The sequence below is a fragment of the Saccostrea echinata genome, unplaced genomic scaffold, assembly GCF_033153115.1.
Source record: "Saccostrea echinata isolate AGI-Se365-2 ecotype Australia unplaced genomic scaffold, CSIRO_AGI_Sech_v1 ptg000054l, whole genome shotgun sequence".
Lineage (NCBI taxonomy): Eukaryota > Metazoa > Mollusca > Bivalvia > Ostreida > Ostreidae > Saccostrea > Saccostrea echinata.
The window spans coordinates 35953767-35981258 of NW_026889803.1; the positions used below are offsets into that span (position 1 = coordinate 35953767).

The 27492-nt window shown below is 33.5% G+C and overlaps 1 protein-coding gene across 1 annotated transcript; it reads left to right on the plus strand.

The window, feature by feature from the left end:
• Positions 1-541: 541 nt before the first annotated feature.
• On the plus strand, positions 542-26797 carry LOC133205198 (cyclic nucleotide-gated cation channel beta-1-like). The gene is made up of 18 exons (XM_061340958.1): positions 542-1045; positions 10720-10996; positions 11432-11592; positions 11951-12148; positions 12543-12751; positions 12921-12971; positions 13088-13174; positions 13329-13393; positions 15326-15448; positions 16736-16877; positions 17073-17232; positions 18188-18369; positions 18613-18731; positions 19142-19294; positions 23903-24035; positions 24550-24636; positions 24826-25006; positions 25324-26797. Exons 1-18 carry the CDS (start codon positions 868-870, stop codon positions 26316-26318), a joined length of 3501 nt encoding a protein of 1166 aa, XP_061196942.1. The 5' UTR covers positions 542-867; the 3' UTR covers positions 26319-26797.
• Positions 26798-27492: the final 695 nt, after the last annotated feature.

Sequence of the window (27492 nt, forward strand, 5' to 3'; positions counted from 1 at the left end):
GTTGACATCCCTAATTTTTTTCAATGCCTTACACAATTAATTGAATAAACAATCACAGAATCAAAAAGTCGTAGGAGAAGGCTTTGTGTAACTATTAAGGAATATTGATCCCAATGTAACAAAATGTGGTGGAATGAATCCATACATGCTGCTATCATCAGATAGACTTATTCTTGACACATGGCTCATTTAAGTCAATGTTATAGATGGTATACTGGGATACACTAAACCTGGTTATACATTCCAGTTTGCATTATGTCTGGGAACTTCCAGTGCTTATCAATATTGGGACTCTGGACTATAAGTTTGTTACTCGGTATTGATTAGTGGTCATTTTTGCTGCAGTGAGATCCCATTCAAAGGATATGACATTTTATTGCTCAGTTAATGAGCAGCTGATATTATTTGGAAAGTAAAAAACACACTGATTGGACTTGTTACATAGTGTTCTTTGGAATTATGTTGGCATGGCCTCTTGAGAAGAATAATTGTTTAATTGGCTGAGTTTAAAAGTGGTTGGGATCGAAAGAAGGCGTTTTATGTGAGAATAATAAACTTTTCTCTCGTTATTGATGGTCTTGGAATGTGTTATTTTGTAAGAAACTTAAAAATATTGACCAAAAAAAATTATGATGAGGATTGGAGTATGCCAGATTTAGAACGACGTACGGTTCCTTTTTCCTGAGGATAACTAAATCTCAGCATTATTATGGCCGCATAGAAAAGGATATAATAGAATGTAATGTCTGATGGATTGCCTCGGCAATTTATGTTGACACTGATGTTATTTCATTTAAGTGATTTCTTTCTCGTCAATTTTTTCTTAACTATGCACAGCAACTAGGTCAGGTCTTGTTGCTCTGTTCAATGGTTTGGGACATTTCCTTTGGTTATTGGGCTGGACCCAGGAAAGAACCTAGAGCCATGACCGTAAGATATTCCACCTGGGGTCTATGTGAGGAGGATTTCGAGGGGATTTCTTTACAGGAGTTTGAATCTGCTGAGAGCAGTATACCTCTGTTGTCTGAGTACAGAAAAAATACAGGTTTGGCTATTAGTATAATTAATTGCTTTCAATTGGCCTATCCTTGCGTGTTTAGAAAATGTGTCTTGATAAATAGATATGTTGTATTTTATTGACTGAATGGACTCTATTTCTCCCTAGGTATTGTCATTTTTTGGTATACTATATAGACATACTCTTTTCCTTAGATTAATTTACACTACGTATGTGGTGATAAATTTTTTTGCAAAAATTTGTCAAAGCAGACTTAATGTACAATTAAGAAATACAGTAGTACTGCAAGTAATCTGCGTAATTTTCTACCCAAAGATTGAACAGAAATTGTGTATAAAATATAAAACTGTAAACTGTAAAAATTATTACATTTGGTTCAGCACATAACATGTAAGAAAGCTTAAATATACATGTACAGTACAAGACATATTTAGCATTGTACTTGATTTAGGAGTAACTCCTAAATCAAGTACAATGCTAAATATGTCTTGTACTGTACATGTATATTTATATGACGCACATTCACATAAACATACACTAAATCCAATATTTAGCTGAAAAAATTATTACAGACAATCTGACAAATATTGTGCAGTACACCCTAAATACAAGTATATATTTATATACCTCTCAATTTACCCATGATTCTTATGATTCTGACCCCCTAAATAGGGTTTCATGATTTACATGAAAAATATTCCTATTTTCATCTTTCAGTTTATTTTTTTTTTTATTATGAAAAATGGAGAAGTACAGACACTTGTCCAATATTTTGGACAATTGGGTAGGAAACTACTGATAACATTTATTTGGGGTTGGGAGCTCTGCATTTAACAGTAATTTGCATATATACAGTAAAACTCGTTTACTGTACGAACACGGATATAGCGAATTCACGGATATAGCGAATTTTTCTTGGATCCCCAGCTATATAAATTTAACGAATTTCTTATACGGAGATAATGAATTATGGATATAGCGAAGTAATTTCACAGGTCCCAGTGACTTCGTTATAACCAAGTTTTGCTGTATACCACAAATCCACATGAAATAATTATCACATATGGTCAATTGTCAGGTTATCATCCTCATGGTAACACACACAGAAATAGATAATTATTACTTACCTCATGGTTAATATATTAACACTTTCTCTGAAACAGACATGAAACATATATAGCTGGGGTATTTTTCTAAGAAACAAAAATTAAAAATTTCATTTTCATTGCATTCCCCTAAGTGGTTTCAATTTCTCTTAATTCATACTTGAGACATGCCCACTTTTCTGATAAAGACATGGTAGCTCAGTCGGTAGAGCGCTTGTTCCATTTAGGAATGTCATGTGTTCAGATCATACGACTGACCGAAGTCGATAAAAAAATAGGTAGCAACTGTTTCTTCACCAAGTGCTGGGCACTTTGAAATGAAAGTTGCGGTTCCTTCGGATGAGACCTTAAAAACTGAGGCCCCATGTCACGGTAGGCATGGGCACGATAAAGAACCCTCACTGCTCAATGGCCCTAAGTGCTGAGTAAAGGTCTAAATTTGAAGCCCTTCACCGGTTTATGGTGAAGTCTCTATAAAAGTGAAAATTTTTCGAACAGAACGTAAAACAACATACAATCAATCAATCTAATAATAACAAAATAAGGAAACCAAGAAATAGTACATATTAGTCATATACATGATCCCTTATGGTTATGAAGGTATAACCCACGATTTTATGGCCTTTTTGATGCAACTTAAAGACCTTAGATGATGGTCATGACACATCAACCATTAGCCAGGGAAACTACTGTTCAGTAGATTATAAAATTTTTTGCTGCAAGATAAGTGTTTGGTATTTTAAACGAGAAAAATTTTTCATGAATTTGGTAAATGTCTTACATAATCTTTATTAATGAAAATATTTGCTAGAATGAAATTTTTGTGATCAGACCATCTTGCGTAATTATGGGAAAATAAAGTTCTCAGGAATAAAAAGTGATTTACGTTATTGTAAGCAGGAAGTAAATTGTTGTGTGAAGCAAAAAGTGATTTTCTTTGGGAGTTTCAGACAGTACACAGGTTAAATTCAAAATACCTTGAACTCTGACAGTTGAAGACGATCGACTCACTGTAAAACTTAAAAAGAACAAGAGTTTGAGATTTTAAGTTAGAGTTAAAGTGGAAATTTCCTGGTTACTTGATTGGGTTTTTAAAATTTGTCTAACTGGAAGTTACTGATTTTCATTAAGGCAGTACTACAATTATACATGTGTGCTTTAAAAACAATATTCTAGTAATTCCTTTGTATTTTTAGCTTGGTAAATTTGTTTGATTATATAGGAGAAAAAAATAGGGACCATTCTAGGGCAGTATCAATATATCGATACGTAACGATATATAAGAATGTATCGTATCGAAAAAATACCTTCCAATACGTATTGGATTTTCTCATAATTCTGTGAAAAAGTTGGGAATTTCAATCACCAAAGGTTATATTTTCACTGTTTTGAATTAAAATTGATCAATAATGATATAATCAATAAGGAGATAGCACATCTTAGATATATATATTACAAAATACATTGACAACTTTATTTTTACATGTTGTTTTACAGTCATTTAGTTGGAATTTGATGTGTGATTTGTAGAGACAATGAGACAAGACCTTTGAAATGGGTATAAAACAATTAGTTTTCATAAAGTTCATGCATTTAATGATTTATAAGACGATTTGATAGACTTGTTAAAGAATCCAATATATAGGATATCGCTTTATAAAATATTGTATCGTTATCGAATTTTTTTGCTCAATACACTGCCCCTAGACCATTCACTCACTTCCAAGAGATCATGATCTTCAAAAGAAGTTTGAGTCATCAAGAGTCATCTGTAATAGCTACAAATGACATGACCTTATGTCTTAACCTTGAATTTGGCCTCATGTATGTATATGCTTGAAAAGGTAAAGCTGATTAGGATGAACCCAGGAAGGCCATTATTAGGTAGTAGAGACCACATGTGTTCAATATTTTGTAATTAAAAAAAGTGGCACTTGTGTTTTGGAAGCTATAATTAGGATAAGAAAATACTAGCGTAAAAGATCCTCTGTATAATCTATAATAGTGGATATGATATTTGCTAACCAGATAACTGAGTAATTGGAGAAATGGCAATAAGTTGCAGATCTCAGATTTTTTTTTCAGGCGTTTTCAAAATACAGCTTTGTTTGCTGAAGTATTCAGAATTCTATGTGTTAAATTTTAAGTATTGATAATTTTACAGCTTCCTTTATTCAATAGCATGTTCATTCTAATAGGTTCTCAGCGGTTTAATTCAAGTGTGTGTGAGAGGTCACAGGTTCAAATCCCAGTCTAGTTGACACTTTTTAGCATTTAGCTATTATATCAATGATTTGAACTCTCGGGTGGTTTAAGAAAGACTCAGTGATGTTAACCAAATGAGAAGTTCAAGTTGTAATGATTTCCATCTTCGATTACTTGGTATATCTAATCTCATTATATTTATATAGTTTTTGGCAAATCTGCCTCCACTTGGTAGTACATGTAGACCTTTCCATGGCCTTATTTGTACCATATATTCTTATTAAGGTTCATTGACCCTCTTATAAGAGAGGTAACTCTCACTAGGATAAATTACTTTTCATTTGTAAAATTGTAAGTTCAAAAGACAAATTTTGCCCCATGAGGCATGCTGAAATTGGGTGCATTTCAATTATACATTAGATTTCTTTTGGAAATTATCAGCATTAAAGCAAAATTTCACATGAGAGATGAAGGATGAGAACCTTTTAGAACAATGATCAATTGGTCCTCTGATGCACAGAAAATATTACAGGAATCAGGATTCCAAATAGTGACATTACAATTTTAGTCCCCATAAATATTTCATAGTGTAATTAGGTCTTTCCACCTTTCTGTGGAAAGACCTATTGATTTTCTTCTGTTTATTAGGTCTTTCCACCTTTCTGTGGAAAGACCTATTGAAATGCTTATGTTTATTATTATTATTATTATTTTTCCGTTACCGCCTTTTGAACCGAAAGACTTTTTGAAGAACTTTATAGTTCATGATACTCGACATCAAAAGTTATTTCGAAAAACTACCCAACGAGTATGACCTATGACCCCTTTCGGAGTTCTTGCCCTTTAAACGAAAAACCTTGTTATCGCTACTCCTTCGAAATCATAAACCGCAGAGGTACGAAACCTTAACCAATGTCTTCGACTAACTGAGTACTCGCTTCAAGGTTTCACTGCGAAAGAATTCGTCGACCCCTTTTATGAGTTATTGCCCCTGGACGTTTCTCATGTTTACGAATAATGAAAAACTTTTCTAAACGACAAGTCGTAAAGACATGGGACCAACTGCATAAGATTCTTTGACCTTAGACCTTGAACTTAAGGTCAAGGTCAAAGGTCAAGGTCATTCAAAATATAAGAAAATAAGCTCTTTTTATAGCTCTTTTGTCTTTCAACATATACTACATATCTTTGCATATTTAATATGTCCTTCTAAAAGTATTATAAAAATTTCATTCTTGTCCCCCAAGCTTGACCCATTCAAAAGTTGTCATCCCTTTCGCAATAAAACCTTGTTATCGCTACTCCTCCGAAACCGTAAACCGTAGACATTCCAAACCTTCATCAGTGTCTTCGACTCATTTAGTACTCTCTTCAATCTATACAGTGCGAAAGGGTTCTTCGGCCCCTTCCATGAGTTACTGTCCCTGAAAGTTTTTGCTGCTTACATTTAATGAACTTTTTTTTTAAAACGGTGTATTCTAGAGACATGGGACCAACTACATCGGCATATTTGACCTTTGACCTTGAAATATAGGTCAAGGTCAAAGGTCAAGGTCATTTAAAAACATAAGAAATTCCTTATATATGTGTACAATATAGCAATAAACCAAGTGACCTTGAACTTTGACCTTGACCTTTGACCTTGGGTCAAATGGAAAAGTAAGGACATGCATTCAGCTTCAGTATCAGGTAAAAACATAGAAAGTAAAGATTTCTGGGTTTGTTTGTGTGTTTTTTTTTGTTTTTTTTTTTTTTTAAATGACCTTGACCTTTGACCTTGACCTTTGACCTTGACCCAAAGGTCACAATCAGGCTTAAGGATATGGAAGTAGTTACAATTCTTAGTTTAAAAGAGGCATAAAATAAATAATTCATCCCCCCCCCCCTCTTAAAAAAAAAAAAAAAAAATCACATCAACAACAACGTAGAATATTACTCTAGAATCCAAACCAGACCTCGGATCGACACCAGATTTGGTACAAATGTAGTATAGACCTCAGAAAAACTTTCTGGAGAGTTTTACGGTGAGTCCTATAATTTTATAAAAGTCTTGAAGTTTCACGGCAAAAACTACAAGTTCTGTTGTGTTTGAAATTTAAGTGCAGGTGAACGAAGAAATGATCTAAACCTTTTATCGGCTATTTCTTCAGATGTCGTTAGTAGCATTTAATTCTCCTGATATGATACAACATTTTAATACCCAGCATTCTCTCTTTCTTTTACATTTGGAATTTATTTGATTTTTATTTAGAATTAATCAGTTTCCAGAATTAGCGATTTTCGGTATATTAAAAACAATTCTCGCTTTCATTGTCGTCTTTCCCTTCTAAAAATGCATGTTGGGAATTTAATTTGGGCTACACATATTTAATTTAACCCAAAGAAATGCTTATTTAAATGTTTCATATTTATTTCAGGATATTCAGTCAGAAATGTTAAAATCCGAACCCGATCTTTTAAGCTTACAAGGAAGCTATTCACAAAAAAATCAGCATGCTCACAATATCGATGAATCAGGCTACAGTCCATGAATACATTTTCATTAGGGAACAGTGTTAACGTTTTCTCACGCAGCCCGTCCCTTATTATTTTGTATACTGCTTGCAAATTCAGGAACTATTTCCTTTTACGGAACTTCTTTCTTCCCCTACCGATTCTAAAAATACGCTTGCAATTATTCTATAGTCCTAAACATTTTAACATACTATTGTTATCGGAGTGCGTGGCCTAATGGTTAGCGCACCTGCCTTTCAATCCAAGGGTTTTGGGTTCGATCCCTGCTGGAGGAGCAATTTTTTTTTTTTTTTTTTTTTTTTTTAATTTTGGGCATTTTTCTACTTTTTCTCAACCCAAGTGACACGGAAACACTTAAAAAGGTGGAAAGGCCTCTAATTGTTCTTTGAACAATTAGTCTCCTAGTTATTATTATTATTCTTCTTCTTCTTATTATTATTTTTCTTCCGCTGATTTTTTGTTTCGACATTTATCGAAAAGATTTTTTGTTCATCGTAAAGGTCATAAAAAGTTATGAACAAATTTGACCCAACGCATATAACCTATGACCTCTTTCGCAGTTATTGCCCCTTTCGCTAGAAACCTTGTTATCGCTACTCCTCTGAAACCGTAAACCATAGAGGTACGAAACCTTCACCAATGTCTTCGACTAATTGAGGAGACTCTTCAATCTATTCATTACGAAAGGATTCATTGAGCCCTTTTATGAGTTATTGCCCCTGAAAGTTTTTGAAGTTTATAATTAATGAAAAATTTTCAAAACGATAAGCCGTAGAGACATGAAACTAACTGCATTAGATTCCTTAACCCTAGACCTTGAAGTTTATGTCAAGGTCAAAGGTCAAGGTCATTCCAAATAAGAGAAATAAAGCTCTTTTTATAGCTCTTCTGTCTTTCAACATATACAGTACATCTTTGCATCTTTAATATGTACTTTGAAAACTATTTCAAAGATTTCAATCTGGTCCCCTTAGCTTAACCCTTTTAAAAGTTATTGCCCCTTGTGCAAAAAACCTTGTTATCGCTACTCCTCTGAAACCGTAAACCGCAGAGACACGAAACCTTCACTAATGTATTCAGTGTCTTTAGACACAACTTCAATCTATTCAGTGCGAAAGTATCCGATGACCCCTTATATGAGTTATCGCCCTTTAACGTCTTTGCGCTTACTAGTAAACCTTATAACTTTAAAGCTAAAAGTCGTAGAAGCATGGGGTTAATTGTAATGTGACCCTTGGTCTTTGACCTTGAATATTTGTTCAAGGTCAAAGGTCAAGGTCATTTCAAAATTTTTAAATTTTCATTTTTTCCATCTCTCAAGCCATTTCTGGTTTCTTTTGTATAAAAATAAAGAGTAGAGAGTTAAATATGAAGAATATATGAAATTTAAAGGTGGAAAGACCTCTAATTGTTCGAGAACAATTAGTCTACTAGTTCTTTTCCTTTTTTTGCTTTCTTTTCTTTTGAGTTTCACCTATTGACCTTAAGAAAAAGAAAATTCATTTTGGTGTGACTAACTGGTTAATTGTTCAGAACTAAGTTAACGATAATGTCATTGCCACCCTTCATTAATTAATAGCTTATGTTTGCAAAGAAAAAATAATATGAAATTCTGAGACAATGTGGTGCAATTGTATTTGGTGTCTACAATATCTGTTCAATAATTGCTTTTCAAAATTGGAGAGATTTTTATGCAGCAGTTCAAATGAACTTATACTGAAAAGTGCATGCTTGCTTTATGTCAAAACAAGATCATTAATTTCTTGTTATACATGTAGCAATCTTATAGACCTTCAGATTCTCAGAGGATATGCAAACACTTTATAGTTACAATGAAGAGCATGTCTTTTTGAATGAATTTCTTAAGAGATTTCAATTATGATAATGCTTGCCATTTTGAAAAACATTTTAGTTTTTCTCTTTGCTACCATAGTGCCAATTTTATAGCAATTATCTTCTTTCAGTGAAGTCGTTGGGACATAAGAGTTATTGTGGTATAAATGCAGTGTAGACATTTTTTTCCTCATCTGTAAGATCATGCTTTCCGAAAGGCCATATTGATTTTTACTATCATTGTCCTTTTGAGAGACCATTCCTGAATCTCTAAGTTGTAATAATTCTCAAAAATCAATGCCCCCTGGTAGATAAGAGAGCCGAGTTTATAACATTTTGCCCAGTTGAAGCGCATTGCTGTGGCATGCTGAAAGGGACCTGCTGAATGAGCAGTCCAGAAGACTGAGAAAAAGTATTCAGATTTACTAAATTGCTTCCGTGCATCCAAAGTTGTACAACCTGAAATTAACTTAAGAATTACACATATTAGTTGCAGGCAACTGATACATTCATTCAATTTTTCCATCAGTATAGGCAGATATGCAGAGTAAAGACCTGTATGTATTTGATATTAAACAAAGTTATATGGTGTAGAAAAATGTTTATACAGCAGTCAAAGTTAAGAGTCATAATGCATAAATGCATACTGTTTATAAAAAATGGTGATGTTTTAGCAAAAAAATTAATGAAATTATTGATAATTATAAATAAATTTCTAATATAATTAAGCAAGGTAATTCTCACTAGGTTGTCACAAGGCTTTAATGTATAAGGATGTACATTGTACTAGAGCGGAGTTCCTATTAAGAAACTTTTTATTTAGGGTGGATGTAACAAGGGAGGGAATCTATTGAATTTTTATGGGAATAATTGAATACATACAATTAACAAAGGAAATAAATATGTATGCTGATGTGGTAAGTTGGGTTCTATCTAATTACGTGTTCTTATTATGTGTGCTTTATAAATATAAAGTCCAATTAAGGATAAATAACACAAAAAGAAACTTTTTTCAGAGATCAGCAATATTTCTCATAGATTTATTTTCAAATACTTAGGTAACATGAATAATGTTTGTCAGGTAAAGTGGGAGAATTTTTAAAGATTTTGTCACAATCTTTTAAATATAAATGCGTGCAAAATTTTATTTAGAATTACATAGAAAACTACACAAAGTCACTTATCTAAGCACCTGAAAGAAAAATTACTCTTTCTTTATATTTTTGATTAGGGATTTATTATTTATGTCATTTCTATTCAAAATCAGTCAAAAAATATATATTGTATACATGCATCAAATTTTTGTTTGTGGTATATCAACTTATATGTATATTTTTAAAGAGAGAATTTGGCCAGTTAATCTGGTCACATCTTATTAATACATTTATAAATGTAATTAGTGTCGGACTATATTATATATTACTTACTTCATATTTACCATTTGAATGTTGTAGTAAGTCTTTAGCCTAAATTATTCATACTTTATTCTGGTATATAGAACAGAAGTGAACATTGCTTAAAAAGTAATTAATTTCATGGAATTCACACATGCACATAAATTTAGTCTCGCTACCAATTAGGTTCATATATCTTTGTGGGACGTTGATTGATTATTTGAAAAGAAACTTAATTTTAAAGACACTCTTGAAGAAAATACTAATGATTCAATAATTGAGATAAAAATTTAAAATAAAATGCATTTTTTAAAAATTCATTTTGCACAACCTGTACTTTTTATACCTTTTTCATTTTCAGCACAGAGATGATATTAAAATAAAGAAATCGCTTTTACAAATTTGAAATTCAATGTGAAGGAAATATTAAGATAAACGTTGTTAATATCATGAGTAAGGAACATCCTTCCCCCTCCCCCCACCCATCCCCTACCCCATCCTCCTTCAAAAAAAAAAGAATTGATAAAATTAGACAAAAGAAAGCAGTAACATTAAATTTTCAGGGTATATTTTGTTAAATGAGAACCAAAATAACTTAAATTGGCAGACATTAACAAAACTGCTTAAAAACACAGTAAATTATTTTTAGAATCACGTCGCCCAAGTGACCCTACCTTCTTAAACAGTGAGACCAAGCTCTTAAACGAACTGTCCCCAGCAGGTCCTAATGGAAAAACTGACGCCTTCCTTTACAATTCTACTACAGATGTTAGACAGCCACCTGCAAGTCCTAGCTTCTACGGAAGCTCCAAGTATGATCTCCAACCCCCACCAAGCCCTGGACTGCTTAGCATCAATTCAGCATGGAGTGAGCTGGCCAAATTGCATTCTAGAAGGTCGTCTTTTGGGGACATTTCTGAAACAAGGTATTGTGAATTATTTTTAAAAAAAACTTTAAAGAGCTACAGATAGTTGTTGATTATAAATACATACATGTAAGGCAGTGACTTAAATATTATGCTTATTTTGATTAAGGTGAAGGTTTTTAGGTTTTTAATTACCATTTCAAGGGAATTAAGGGGTCATAATAGATGAAAATTAAGATTCTGATTTTTTAGTAAAATTAATGTATTCTTGCTGTCAGATGTAGAATGTATAAAATATATTGAGTAATGATTTGTAATTGAATTTTTGATCTAAGAAGACTGAAATCTCCTCACATAATAGTTAAGGGTCATTGTATTTTGAGTTGAAGGAAGTTTTTACATTTTTTTTTTGTTTCTTGACCCTATCCGTTGAATAAGTATCAAGTTACATTACGTATTCTCAAAATAGGTTTTGACTTTACCTATTTGTTCCAGGAGTAACAGTTTATCCAATGTGAGTAGCAGTCTGAGTCAGTACCTCCATGACTTGGTCCAGGCTTTCTCCAGCCGGACAGAGAAGATCAAAGAGAATACCATCCAACCCCCCACCCCCTCCTCCCTGTCGGAGGTTGATGCTCTGTCAGAAGCTAACTCAGGTACCTGATCAAACATTGATAGGTTATACAGTCAAACCTCATCATTTCAAACATGAAAAATTTCAAATGCTGAGCAATGGAGACATTGAGGTTTCAATGCATAAAGAAAATTGAATTGGTGGGGACTTCCAACTCCTTTCAACTCCAGAGTTAGTTGTTCAAGATACCAATAAAGTTAAACCTGTGTTTGCTATTTCAGTATGCAGAAATGCATTATTTCATGGCATTTTCTACTTTCTCTTTTTTCAATACTCTGTTCAAAAATTGAACTTTGGAGAGTTAAAAGGTTGATAATTGCAATGAAGCCATTCACAATATGCAGATAGACCAATATGTGAAAGTTTTGTTTTAATTACAGCAGTTTCTGTGACAGAAGATGAGTCTGCCAGACAGAATAGAATTAACAACTTTTACCCAGAGCACATGATGCTGGGGAAGGATGGCCTGCCTACAGAGGAGGAGCTTGACAAGTTTTACATGGACTGGGGCTGCTGCAAGTCCCGACTCCCCACTTGCTGCAAATATTTACAGTTTCCCTCCATTTTAGAACCTCAAAGTTAGTACATTTGTATGATTTAACACCTATGGCTGCATTTATTCAGCCACATTTCTGCATGTTGATGTACTTAAAGATATCTAAAAAAAGGACATTAACTAGGTATGGTGAAGAAACATTCCGGTCATAGAAAATGTTATTTTCCATTTCTCTCAGTAAGGGGAGAAGAAAATTACCTTGAATATTTTAAAGGAAAGATTTTAAAAATAGGAAAAAAAATTATTATTATTATTTTGGAAGTCAAATTTCAAGTGTGACCTCAACCTTTCAATATCCGTGAAGATTTAGTTGAATTAAAAGTAAATCAAATGCACTTTGACGTCTGTTAATTTAAACAAAGAATCAAGCTTTCATGATATATTCTAATATATAGTTATGATTATTTCTTTTATAGGTAAGATTTACATGAGTTGGTTGGCCCTCGTTGCTCTGTGCTTTACCTACAATGTGTCGGTGATTCCATTACGAGGGATTTTTCCCTACCAGACTGACAAAAACGTGATATATTGGCTGATTTGTGATTATTTTTGTGACTTTGTCTACCTGTTAGATATTCTTGTGTTCAAACCAAGACTGACATTCCTGAATAGTGGACTTATGGAAGTATGAATATTTTTTCATCAAACATGTCGATTTGTACATTTCTTTTCGATCTCTTAACCTAATCTGAACTTAATAATCATCTTTACCAGCAATTCAAAAACATTCAAATTGTGCAGATTAGTGCCCAGATCAGAAATGTAGTTGACACAGTTTTATTTTCATTTTGCAGGAGGATCAGAGGCTAACAAAGAAGAATTATATGAAGAAAAGCATGTTTAAGGTAAGACCTCTATGTCTGGTTAAACTGAGCTAAAAAGCAGTGAAGTTTTAGTTTCATAGTATTATAAATAAATATCTAATCTTATTTTGAGAGTTATCCCCCTTTTATGATTTCAGTTTGATGTTTTATCCCTGCTGCCTTTGGATCTTTTCTACTTTAAAGTTGGAGTTGTTCCTTGGCTAAGGTTTCCCAGATATTTTAAAGTAAGTTATCTTACATTTATAGTATGTAACATTAACATAAAGCATAATTCTACATACGGTAACTCTGAATGCATCACTTTTGCACCATTTTAGTCAAAACTTCAGATGTTTGCTCAGAGAACACACAAGTTGTATCACAGATTTTATATTACAGATTCAGACTTTCTGGGAGTTTTTTGAGCGCTGTGATCAAGCTGTTAGATCAGCACACATCCTTAGGTTTGTTATCTTTATAAGGCACTTGAAATTTGATTTTTACCACATGAATGCAATTACTTTTTAGCTCACCTCAACAAAGTTGGGGGAGCTTATGTAATACCGTCAGTGTTGGTGTCGGCGTCCCAGGTTAAAGTTTTTTGAGCAGTTTTCTTTTCAAGTACTTTTATGCCCTATATTAATCAGAGATGCATGGAGGATGCTTCTAGTGTGTTTCATTGTACCAGTCAAGGTTTGATGCTGCAATTTCAGATAAAGAATGAACAGGTTAATGTTTTTGGAGCAGGTTAAAGTTTTGGAGCAGGTCTCATTTCCAAGTAACTATAGGCCCTATATTGACCAAACTTGCCTGGATGATTCATCTAAGGATGCACACTACAGAACATGCTTCAGATGCTGGATCTGACCTACATTTTCCGGATGAGTGACAAGATTAAAGTTTTTGGAACAGATCTGATTTCCAAGTTACTATAAGCCCTAGGGCTGTCACGGTTCCAATATTTTTCGGGTCGGTTCGGTTCTGAAAATTTTCGGTTCGGTTTTGGGTTTTTCGGTTCTGTTATTTACCTCTATTATAAACCTTAATTTCATGAATTTAACATAAAAAATCTCTATTTGTAACGTTACATTCACCTTTAAAACAAATCTTATCCATGTTAACGTCTTGACATCGGTGTTTAGGACCACTAGGCTGACTATTAGCTTCAGTCTGACCATTCTTGATTGTTTTGATTATTATCTAATCCTTTCGTGACGAGTGTTTTGTCATGGAATGAAGTATAATTCAGTTGTGATGTTTATTTATCACTGTTATTGTCATCCTTCTTTTGATTTTGACAACATTTTTTGTATAAAACATATTCTAATATATAAACCAGACCCAACCGAAATCTGGAAAAATGGAACCGAAAACAACTTGGACCGCGGTTTTCGGTTATTTCGGGGAACCGTGACAGCCCTAATAAGCCCTATATTGACCAAACTTGAATGGATGATACATCTAAGGATCCACACTACTGGAATTGCTTTGGATGCTGGAGCTGACTTGTATTTTCCAGATGAGTGACCAGATTAAAGTTTTGGGAGCAGGTCTCATTTCCAAGTAACTTTAAGTCCTATGTTGACCAACTTTCATAAATGATACATCCAAGGATACACACTACTAGACTTGCTTCAGATGCTGGATCTGACATATATTTTCCAGATGAGTGACCAGGTTAAAGTTTTTGAAGATCTCATTTCCAAGTAACTATAAACCCTATATTGACTAAATTTGCATGAATGATACATCTAAGGATGTACACTACTGGACTTGCTTCAGATGCTGGATCTGACCTACATTTTCCGGATGAGTGACCAGGTTAAAGTTTTCGGAGCAGATCTCATTTCCAAGTAACTATAAGGCCTATCTGAACCAAACTTGCATGGATGATACACCTAAGGATGCACACTACTTGACTTACTTCAGATACTGGATCTGACCTATATCATCACAGGATGAACACTCTCAAACTTGCTTCAGATGCTGGATTTGACTTACATTTTCTGGATGAGTGACTAGTTTAAATTTTTAAATAAGTCCATTCCCAAGTAATTGCAAGCCCTATCAGACCCAAATTGCATAAATGTTGCATCTAGGGATGCACATTACTAGCTTATTAGTTTAGTGTGGGACTTTTCTTTACTTAAAGACAACATTCGTTGAGGTGAGCTCTGTAATCTCTGATCAACTATGTTTTTAAGTACGTGTACATGTATTCGTGTATTTAATTATGAAGTTGTTTTATTGATTGGTTGATAGATGGATTTGTTGATTGATGAATTTGAGGTTACATATTTGCAGAAAGCCCTAGATTTCCAAAAAAAAACACCATAATATGAGTAGACTATTACCATACAATTTGGACTGTATCCATCATAATTTATAAATTTCAGAATTACAAAAACAGTGATCTACATGTTGTTCTTGATCCACGTTGAGACCTGCGGTTATTATGCTATGTCTGTGTATGAAGGAATCGGTAGCAACAGATGGGTGTACAATGGTGTCGGCAATGCGTATGTATAACAAATCAAAGGGCAGAAAAAAGGAGCTTTGTGTGATGTGATTTTTTTTTCATATAGCATTTTACTTTTTAAAAATTTTCACCTTGCACTTTACAATTAAGATTTTTTAATGTTGCAATTTAAAATCGGCTACAGAGATATTGAGACAAATTTATTAGAAAGTATCAGTTGCCAAGAAAAAATTTTACTTCAAAAGAAGTAACACTTAAATTCACTATCTGCGCAGCACAGTTAAGGCTGCAGTAAGGAGGTGGGGCCTAATTTATACGGGAAATGCTTACTATGACATCACACAAAAATATAAGTTATTCAAATTACCACAAAATGAAACGATTTGCTATCTTAAACTGTTGAATAGCTTTAAACTATATCACTACTAACTAGTGCATGTATTATTGTTGTTGGTTAAATCCCACACAGCAATATATAAACGATTCACTGATCGCAATGCACTTGTCAATGTGACGTCATATCGTAAAATTTGACGCAGTTTGTATGCAGTGAGAGGCGGATCAAGTTATATTTATATAATGAAAAATGTATTTTGTAATTAAATAAAATATAAATTGTAGATCTATAAGAGGCCATTAACTTGAATGCGATGTCTATTTTATGATTTTATTCATATACTTCCCGTACATTCCCTAGACTGTCGTATATTTGTATGCAAATTCATTGAAGGGTAATGGAAGGGTCGTAATAAATCGATATATTGCAAGGGCATACCCTCAATGAATTATGACAAGCTTTCACACATAAACTCAAGAAGTATGAAGATATTTGAAAAGTGCTGCGAACCTGTTGAAATATTGCAAATGAATTAATTATATCTATATTTAATGTACTTGACCAGCAAAATATTCAACATACAGTCTAACAAATGTAATTTTAGCAATTAGATAGTAGAATCTATATAGGTTCACAGCACTTTTCACAAACTACAAAGTGTGTTGAAAATAATTATATGTTAAACTTAGATTTTTAACTTGGTTATGCCCTTGCAATATCAGAATTTATAGATGACCTCAATAATTCAGTATATTTGCTAAAATCACGTGACTGCCACATCATGTGACAAATGTAAGTAAGAAATCTAATCGTCCTCAACATGTAGTTTTCAACCACATTGCATTTGTCCGATAAAAGTAAAGTCCTAAAAAGAAACACCCATCCTTGTAAAGAATGTATTTTCTATCTAAAAAATTCGCAGATATTTCCATTTGGCACCTTAACTGTACTGTACGGTGTTTGATGTATCCTGAGAATTTCATATTTCAGCTACATCCGCTGCTTCTACCTGGCTACAAAGACAGCCACTTCCATTGGGAACAACCCTCAGCCTACCAATGTCCTGGAGTATGTCTTCATGACAGTGTACTGGGTGTCGGGAGTGTTTGTGTTTGCTCTCCTGATTGGTCAGGTTTGTTAATATCAATTTTGTTGCGATGACATTTCTGACTGGGCAAATGTATGCTATACCTTTCATTGTGTCTGTGCATTTGTTTGGTCAATTTTTGCTAAAGCTAGTATTTAAAAAATGTAAGAGTTTTTTTTTTGAGTTGCAAAACACTTGAAAAAGCACATTAGCTTTCATTTATGTATTTATTTGCTTTAGATAAGGGACATTGTGGATGCTGCTGGAAGAGTTAAGGCCCTTTATAATAAGAGAATGGATGCTGCTATCTGGTATGTCAAGAACCTAAACCTGCCAAAAGAGACCCAGGAAAAAGTCAGGACTTGGTTCATCTATAACTGGCAGCAACAGAAAATACTGGGTTTGTTTATGTTCCATCATGGACTATGAATTATAATCAGAATTTTTTAAAAAATCTGTGAATCTTTGCAGCTTTTTTTATGCTTGATCTTTTGCAATGATTAATTCTGTGAATGAAATGCTTATTGTAGATTCCTTAATATACACAAAGAACTATATACGGTAAGGGCGTATTCCTGCCCCCATAATAGTCAAATTTTCAAAACCTCTTGAAATGAGAAAAAGTGCATATATTGTATAAAATAATCCAAATTAAGACAATATATTATGAAATTGGAAAAATTAGTTGGCTTTTCTTGTCTCTGTGATGTCACAAACTATTTGGATTTCCGTTATTTTTAAAATAGAGGCCAAAATGCACAGAGTTTGTTCAATTTTGGCTATAGTATTTATAGAGCGCAAGCTTGCTCAGGTACCATATTCACATATTTCATTGATATTATCAATCTACACATTATATCAAAAGATCTAGTCTGAGCAGACCTGCGCTCGATAATTTCCAATCAAAAAACCGACGTAAAATACGCTATTTTCTCTTAAAATCATTGCAATTTGGAATTTACGTCATTTTATTGACGTCATATCTAACTAATGATGTCATAGTTGATAAAAATATTTAATGCTTTGAAGTCTGCAAATATCCACCTGGTTTAGAGCATAATTAAAGATTTCTCCATCAAAGTTTTATTTTGGGGGCAGATACTGGCCACTACAGAATATAGTCCTTTATTGCATAATTTTGAAAGGAAACACCACTCACTGAAATAGACTTAACTTTTATTATTGATATTGCTGAATACATGGAAATACTTTTTGAATAGCAGTTTACCCACAAATTCATGTTTTCACCATTTGATTTCTACAACAACAAAAAAAAAGAATTTTGAGATATTACAAATATAAGTACTCGTATAAAATAGTAAATCTACAGTATTTAGAGATAATAATTTTTTTAGATGAGAAGGCTTTGATGGATACGCTGCCTAAGAACTTAAGGACTGATTTGGCTATCCATGTCCATTTTAACACACTGAGTAAAGTCAAGCTGTTCCAAGACTGTGACAAGACTTTGCTGTTCGATCTCGTGTTGAAACTAAAGCCAATACTCTACCTGCCAGGGGACTATGTTTGCAGAAAAGTAAAAAAAAAAATAATGCAATACAAATGAAATAACTGTTTATACTAGTAGTGGAATATATCCCTCCTAAAGATTATAATGTGCCATATTTAGAGTTATTGGCTATTGTTTTAATTAGCCCATTTTTTTTAATTTGCCATTTAATGATAACTGCACAAAGGACACAAGTAATGCTAAGATAAAATATACCCAGGATGTATTGCTCTTTTCATAGTATTTCATTGATATTTTCACTAAACATAGGGGGAAGTTGGCAAAGAGATGTATATTGTAAGTCAAGGTCAGGTAGATGTGGTGGGCGGACCTGACAACTCAATCGTCCTGGCAACACTAAAGGAGGGGAGTGTCTTTGGTGAAATCAGGTCAGATTTGGTTTTCATTTGTCAGGGAAGCAGTACAGTGCCAAGTTGTTAATTTTATGCAAATCACATACAGTCAAACCTTGTTATATTGAATTCAATGGGGCGAAGAAAAAAAATTCGAGATTTCAGAGGATTTGAGATATTGATGTTAATTTGAAAATACATAAAGAAAAAGTGTTTTTGTCTTCCAATCCACTTCTGAATCAAAGTATTCTGTTGAAGATGTTGATGTTTGAGATACCAATGTTTAATTGTAAATGAATGTAAAATAAAAAAAAAAAAAAACACTGATATTTAACAGGCTCTTAGAAAGGTATTCACTTTTGGTGATTGTAAAAGTTTTAAATTTCTTCTTTCTTAGCAGTCATTCACAAGAATCAGATTTTAATTAAATATTATTACTACTGTAGTTTGCTGGCTTTAAGTGGAGGGGAGGGAAATCGACGAACAGCTGACGTCATCTGTAAGGGCTTCACCAACCTCTTCATTCTCTCCAAAGGAGACTTTGAGGCAGCCATGGCTGAATATCCAGAGGCTCACAGACACATGAAAAAGAGAGCCAAGTAAGTCAAACTAGAAATATGTCCATAGGGCATGAATGCCACCCTCAAGGGTTAACTAGTATTACAACATGAAAATTTGTATTGGTTTATGAAGTTTGATGAAAATAACTTGAAAAGTTTCTTTGAAACTGAGATTTAAACACAATAAATAGTAAAGTCAAAGGTCATTGGGAAGTTCAAGGTAAAAACAATTTGGACAGTTGATTAATTCTCACCAAATTATGTATCAGTGCATAAGCTTACATAAAAGACATTGGAATAGTTTCTTAGAAACTAAGCTAAATGCTTATTTAAGAAAAGTGAGGTCAAGGTCAAAGGGAAGGTCAAGGTCAGAAAAGCTTGATGCAGGTCAGAAGCACTCACCAAAATTTATCAGCATATGAAGTTTGATAAAAATATCAATTTACTTCTTCAGAACTGAGCTACACAAAAAAGTGAGAAAAGTGAGGTCAAAGAAAAAGGTCAGAAATGTTGATGCAATTGAATACATGTATCTCTCATCAATATGTATAAACATATGAAGTTTGGTAAAAATATCTTGAATAGTTTCTTTGAAAATGAGCTTAACAATTTTTTTTTGAAAAGTGAGGTCAGGATCAAAGGAAAGGTCAAGGTCAAAAAATGTTGATGCAGTTGAAAAGCTCTTATCAATATGTATCAACATATAAGGTTTGATAAAAAAAAATCTTGAATAAAAGATGTATTAAAAAAAATGCTTTAGGGTCGAAATTCACCAAAAAAAAAAAAAAAAAAAACTACAAAAAATAAGGAAACCTGTTTTTGACAGCCTGGTTCACATTTATACCTGTCCAGCCATTTTCATAGCCAGAATAGCTCGATTGGTATAACAGCTGCATAATATCACCTCAGATACTTTTTTTAGAGTTGTAGTTTGAATCCACCTGGTGCCACACTTTTATAGTTTTTAAATTCTCACCTTTTCAAAGACTATTTTTATTTTTTTAAGGGCTATGTATAATCCTTCAACTATCTATCTTTTATGCATGTTCATTCTTCATATAAAAGACACTAAATAGAAAGCATATCGTAAATTCCATTGTATTTACTACAACACAGTCAAGCCAGACTATACCTCACCTGTACAGCAAACTTTCTTCGAGGACAAGAATTATTCACTGTATTACTTGATACAGGTATTCTCGCCTGCAGTGAGCTGCGATGGATTTCTATTGTATATATATGTATTACAAAGAATTTAATCAATTCAATTATACACTGCTTTTGTTCCATCTGTACTACTAATACTAGAAATCAACAAGCTTTTTATGCCCCCGGATCGAAAGATCCCGGGGGTATATTGTTTTTGTCCTGTCTGTCTGTCTGTTTATCTGTTTGTCTGTCTGTCTGTTGTCAACTTTAACCTTGCCCATAACTTTTGATTGGTTGGAACTATTACTTTCATATTTCACATGTGTATTCCTTGTGACAAGACCTTTCTTTGGGTACCATCATATTTGACCTTTTGACCTTGACCTTGGAGTTTGACCCACTTGTGCAAAATTTTATGAGACTTTAACCTTGGCCATAACTTCTGAACAGTTGGTGCTTGGGGTTTCTAACTTCACATGTGTATTCTTTGTGACAAGGCCTTCCTTTGGATACCAACAACTTTGACCTTGACCTTGGAGTTTGACCTACTTTTGAAAAACTTTAACCTTGGCCATAACTTTTGAACAGTTAATGCTTGGGGTTTGAAACTTCATATGTGTATTCCTTGTGACAAGACCTTCCTCTGGATATCAATCTCTTTGACCCTTTGACCTTGACCTAGGAGTTTGACATACTTTTGAAAAACTTTAACCTTGGCCATAACTTTTGAACGGTTGGAGCTAGGGCTTTCATACTTCACATATGTAATCCTTGTGACAAGTCCTTCCTTTGGATACCAACCACTTTGACCTTTTGACCTTGACCTAGGAGTTTGACCTACTTTTGAAAAATTTTAACCTTGGTCATAACTTTTGAATGGTTGATGCTAGGACTTTCATACTTCACATATGTAATCCTTGTGACATCACCTTCCTTTGGATACCAACCACTTTGACCCTTTGACCTTGACATAGGAGTTTGACCTACTTTTGAAAAACTTTAACCTAGGCCATAATTTTTGAATGGTTGATGCTATTGCTTTCATACTTCACATATGTAATCCTTGTGACATCACCTTCCTTTGGATACCAACCACTTTGACCTTGACATAGGAGTTTGACCTACTTTTGAAAAACTTTAACCTTGGCCATAATTTTTGAATGGTTGATGCTAGGGCTTTCATACTTCACATATGTTATCCTTGTAACATCACCTTCCTTTGGATACCAATCACTTTGACCCTTTGACCTTGACATAGGAGTTTGACCTACTTTCGAAAAACTTTAACCTTGGCCATAACTTCTGAATGGTTGGTGCTAGGGCTTTCATACTTTACATATGTAATCCTTGTGACAAGGCCTTCCTTTGGATACCAACAACTTTGACCTTGACCTTGATGATTTACTTACTTTTAAAAAACTTTAACCTTCGCCATAACTTTTGAACAGTTGCAGCTAGGACTCTCAAATTTAATATTTTTTATCTTTTGGCCTGGATTTTGATTTGCATTTGAGAAACTTTAACCTTCGCCATAAGCTGCCATACGGGGGCATCAGTGTTTAACAAACACATGTTGTTGTAAATTCTAAAACCAACCCAGGTCATATAGGTCAAGGAGCTATTTATAACTAAATGGTCCATTTTGAAAAGTGAGGTCAGGGTCAAAGGAAAGGTCAAGGTCAAAAAATGTTGATGAAGTTGAATAGCTCTCATCAATATATATCAGTATATGAATTTTGATGAAAAAAAATCTTGATTAGTTTCTTTGAAACTGAGCTATATTCATGGTGGGGCATTAAAATATACCTGGGCTTAATAAGTTCTCTCTAAGACCCCCTCTCTCTCTCTCTCTCTCTCTGCAGTCAATTTCACAGAAACTTTACAAGAATTCTAGTATTATTTTAGTATTGTGATTAATTATAAGCTGTAATTTTAATATTTTCGTTTTGTTGATTTGTTGTCTGGACTGTTGTTTTTCACTCTATGTCAGTTCAATTTTTTTTAAACTAAGTGCATCAAATTTAAGAGCAAATAATTCCATTAATTCCCATGCAGGTTTAGTATATTTGACTGTAATGATATAAGGAAAAGTTAATTTCTTGTTAACGTTTACTTTTTTGCATTATTGTATTGTACAAATATATGTTTGAAGGGAGGACTTGTATATTCTTTTTTTTTTTAAATTAACATAATTTTTTAACCATTTCTTTAAGCTGCAAGATCAGTTGACAAATGAGTAATATTTCTGTTAATTTTTTCTTGTTCCTTTATAGAATGTAAGTACAGGAAAATCACATTTTACCCAAAACAGCACACTCCATAACTTACATGTAGAAACATCTAGCAAGATAATCCATGATATGTATATTAAAACTCTGCACTGAATTTGCATGATATTCACATCCCCTGTTAAAGCCAATTTAGCTCTCTAGATCCAGAGACTTGATTGTCAGATACTTAAATAATTGTCAGATAATTCAGTCATCTAGTCAGATAATTCAGTTAACCCTTCAGATAGTTACATTTCTTCAGATGATTTTATCTATTGATTTATAATGTTGACTATGTGTAATTGTCTAATTAATTTGTAAACATATCAAGGGAGGAAAAAAATCTATAATCATATATTATTCCAAATAAGAATTGTAAAGGCTATTAATATGTGAATAAAGTATCTGACATGCTAACTCAATTATTTGACGGAACACAGATTACTCAACCTTAGACTACAGGTAAATCCCATCATATGAATGAAAATTCCTGCAAGTTATGCATGGAGTTAACTCCCCTTTGATTAACTGAACCAGTCAGTTATAAATCCAAACCAAAATAACTAAAAGCATGAATTTGCATGATGTGCATCCTTTAAGAAAACATTTTATATTCCTAAAGTTAAAATTTCTAAGATCAGCAATTGTAATTTTAGTGAAGGTAAAATTTAAATTAGATACATTGAGTTTGCATGCATCAATAACTGATGTGTTTTCCCTATTAACATGTGTATTGAAAGTACCATACATACTAAACAGGAAACATTGAGATTTGAAAGAATATGATAATATTATGCTACTGCATGACATTTACATATTTATATTTAACCTCCTGCAATTGCAATAATCTTAAATACACAATAATCCAACCCTTGCAGGTAAAAATGTATGCAGGTTCTTTTTTTTCAGCCTTAATCTTACACCTGACTATATGGTTAAATAAAACCTTTCCTAAATTTCTTACCTTTTAAAATCATTGACCATGGCTTTGAAAATGCACATGCATTCAATTTGCATTTGTTAATCCCTCTATGAAATTGCTAAATCCAAGATTTATTGAAAAAAATAAAGGTAAAAAATAAAGAAAACAGAATTAAAATTTACCCACACTTTTTCTTATGCAAAAGCAAAATTCTTTAAAGCTGTAAAATCATTGGTGTTAATTAAGCTTGCTCTATATATAATTTTTCTTTTGGAATTTTTTTGATTTTTTCTTATAATGTTGTAGAAAGTTACTGAGACAAAATGCTAAATTAGCCAAGGAGAGTGCCGAATCATTAGGGAGTTCTTGTATGGATGAAATCATCAAGTCTTCTTCAGCTATTAGTCGAACTCCAAAAATGGTGACAACTGTTATGCAGGTAACATAAAACTGTATACAGGGTTGTTTTTGCCCCACATTATTTTTTGCCTTTTCACATTGCAAACTTTTTCTCCTCATTAGATTCATCCAAACACAGTTGTGTTAAAAAGAGAGATAAATTTCGTCCTGTATAATTTGAATTTACCAACTAATTAAGAGCCAGGATGAAAAGGGCAAAAATAAAATGGGCCTATATTCCTTGTTTACGGTACCTGGTAGTACATCTGTGATTGTGAATTTTACTAAGATTATAACCAATATTAATGAGCTGCTGACAGTTTCAACCCTTTATAACTTTTTAACTAATAATGTAGTCATCTTGTTTGAATTTTTGATTGATTTACAATGGAATATTAATTATATTTGTTCAAGTTAGTTGTGAATGTAGAAATGATAAGTATTGTTTTGCGAGTAAATAATAGTTGATTTACTGAAATATTGATGCCAGAATTTATGTGTCACTTTTCTTCCTTTTTTTTTTTTTTGTAAATTTTAAATTTTTTTTCTTATAGGTGATGGATCCTGGTTCTCAAGTGATGAAAAAACTCAACAAGTCACATGACACACAGGAAGTGGATGAAATGTTAAAAGAGCAGGAGGTTTCCCTTCTTATTTAACTTTTTTTGGATGTACATGTACCTCTAAATAATGCTTTATAGAATATACACATATTGCTCTATAGAATGTACAGGCACATATTCAAACTTTTATCTCTAATGTTGAGATATATTAAATGCATGTTGACTCTAGGACAACTTTCTGTTTTAATAATGAACTTGTGATTACAGAACATAGGGAGAGGACTGCCTACAGACCAAGAAGTAGAGGACTTCTTCAATGAGATGCTGACTGTGGAAATACCTGTCCCCACTCCACAAAGCCAAGAGGACTCTCTGAAAAGGGGGAGCAGTAAACTCAAGAAAGAGGACACCATTACCACAGAACACAGTGAGGAATCAACTGACTCAGGTACAGGGGGTTTACCTTACAAAGAAAAGTTAACTCTGTACAAATACCAGAAAGAGAATCAACTGACTCAGGTACAGGGGGTTTACCTTACAAAGAAAAGTTAACTCTGTACAAATACCAGAAAGAGAGATTAATAGATAGTACATGTAGTTCTCTGTTTTAGGTGTACCGTGCATATTGATTTTACAGTGAAACGTGATGGGGATTTTTTTTCTTCAGTTTTAGAACATTTTCAAAAATGCACAGCATGTTTGTACATAATTAAGTTAAAACTGTATAGAGGGAATGAGATAAATGACATTTCATAGTTTTTGCAGGGGTACAGCTAATAAAAGCTAGCAGTCCTATAGACAGCACAACTAAAACCATGAGCAACAAGGAAAGTAAAGAGTCTATGATCACTCCGGAAATAACCACAGATTTAGCAGACATATTGGAGGAAACGAGAAGCTGGGTGGAGCAGCAGACCCTTCACACTCAGATGATCAGTGATGGAGGATTTCTGGCCGAATTCTTTGAGGACAACCTCACAAACAATCCAGAGGAGGAGACCACAAACCATGAGGAGGAGCACATAGGAGAAAATTCTGAGGATCAGGTGACAATGGAGATGGAGGGTCAAGGTTGTCTTCAGAATGTTGAACTTCACGGAGAGCTCAGGGTTGAGAGCGAGGATATGAACGTGGACAGTATTGATAACTTGTTGAGTAAAATAGAGGAAGAACATGCCAGCAGTGTAGCGGAAAACAGTGAAAACAATGCAGCTGAAAATGTTTCAGTTGATATGGGAGATGGTATTACAAGTGTAAGGGTAGAAAATGAACTAGAGGGGATTGATGATGAAGAGTTGAAGACAGAGTTGAACAAAGAGGATTTGAAAGATGAGAAAGTTGAAAAAAATGTTGAACAAGCTGAAAAAGTAGTTGAAATGAAGGCAGTTCACAATGAACTGAATTCACTGGAGAATAAGACAGTATCTGAACCAAAACAGCTCATGAGCATAGAGCCCAAAAGCAGGTCCCTCTCCATCCACAGTGCTGGATCGTTGACTGAGAGTGACATCACAGATAGGGAACCCAAGAAAAATCCCATACAGGAGTCCAAACGAGTCATGTCTGAACCTGCTAACCTCTGTATAAACAGAATTCCCTCCAAGAACAGAATTACCTGTGCAGTGGAGGTTCACCGTGAAAAAAGCATCACCCCCACATCTGTGGTAGAATGGCAAGACAATGGAGCAATGGAGTTACAAAAGCAAGGCAGTGCTGCGTCTTCTCCACGGGAATTGCAGTATTTTGAGTCCAGTGTTTAATAGTTCTTAGTGTGTGCCACTGCACTGTCAAGTGTTACCTTGTGTGTTACTATCTGATCAAAGGTCACAGGTCACCTGTGCTAATAGACAGAATTGATTTTAAAAATAAGATCAGTAAAGTTTTATTTGTTGTACATGTATTTTTAAATTATAACCTTATTGACCATCATCAAAACCAACTATTATGTGTATTTGAAATCTTGCCTGGTAAGCAATTTGTAATACACATGTATGTGAGTTAGAGTGCTTGTGTGAAATGTTTTTGTGAATGTGGTACCTTTGATTGTCTTTTAACCCTGTCCATGTTATTTATCATTTATTTGAAACCATATTTTATTTTTTTTTTAAAATAATAATAATCCTTTTCAATTTAATTCTAAGCTGGCTTAGATATCATGTTTATTATTCATTATGAGGTTTTCTAATAATTTTTGAAATGTACTCTATTATTTATTGTTTTATTACTTATTCTTTATCAATACCAATGCCATTAAAAGGTCATGAAAAACCATCCAAGACTTTGTATGTCATTTTTATCAACTAAAGAAAATGAAATCTGTGATTTGGTCAGTTGTAGCTGCAGATCTGTAGCTCGCTGGTCAGAAAAAATTGGGAAGGAAGACCTGAAAGCTACAGTGCCACCCATTGAAAAAAAACATATATTATTGCACGCAAAAAAGTGTGCTGTTTCTTGATTTATTTCTCAGTTTATTTATGCTGCCATCTTAAATTTTTACTTACCCTGTGTTCCTAGTATATTTTTTTATTACTTCGATCCACAACAAAACATTTCCCCAAACCGTTGTTTATAGCCCCCCTGGGCCTGAAATTGAGACCTTTGAAAAGACAATTCAGTCCAAAGCGCTTGGTGCATGACTTGTACATGCAGCTTTGTTTTGAAAGTAGTAATAGAATGTGTTAGGAACACACGGTTAGTAATATTTTGAAATATACTGTGAAATAAATCCAAAAAAATGGTGCTCTTTTTTGTGCACAATTATAATATGCAAGTTTTTCAATAGGTGGCTCTGTAGCTCTCTGGTCCTCCATCCCAATTTTTTTTAGACCAGCGACCTACAGATCTGCAGCTAGGTCAGTTGATGCATCTTGGGTAGAAGATGTGTCGCATCCTTCTTAAAGATCACTGTGACCTTTAATTAAGGTGAAAGTTATG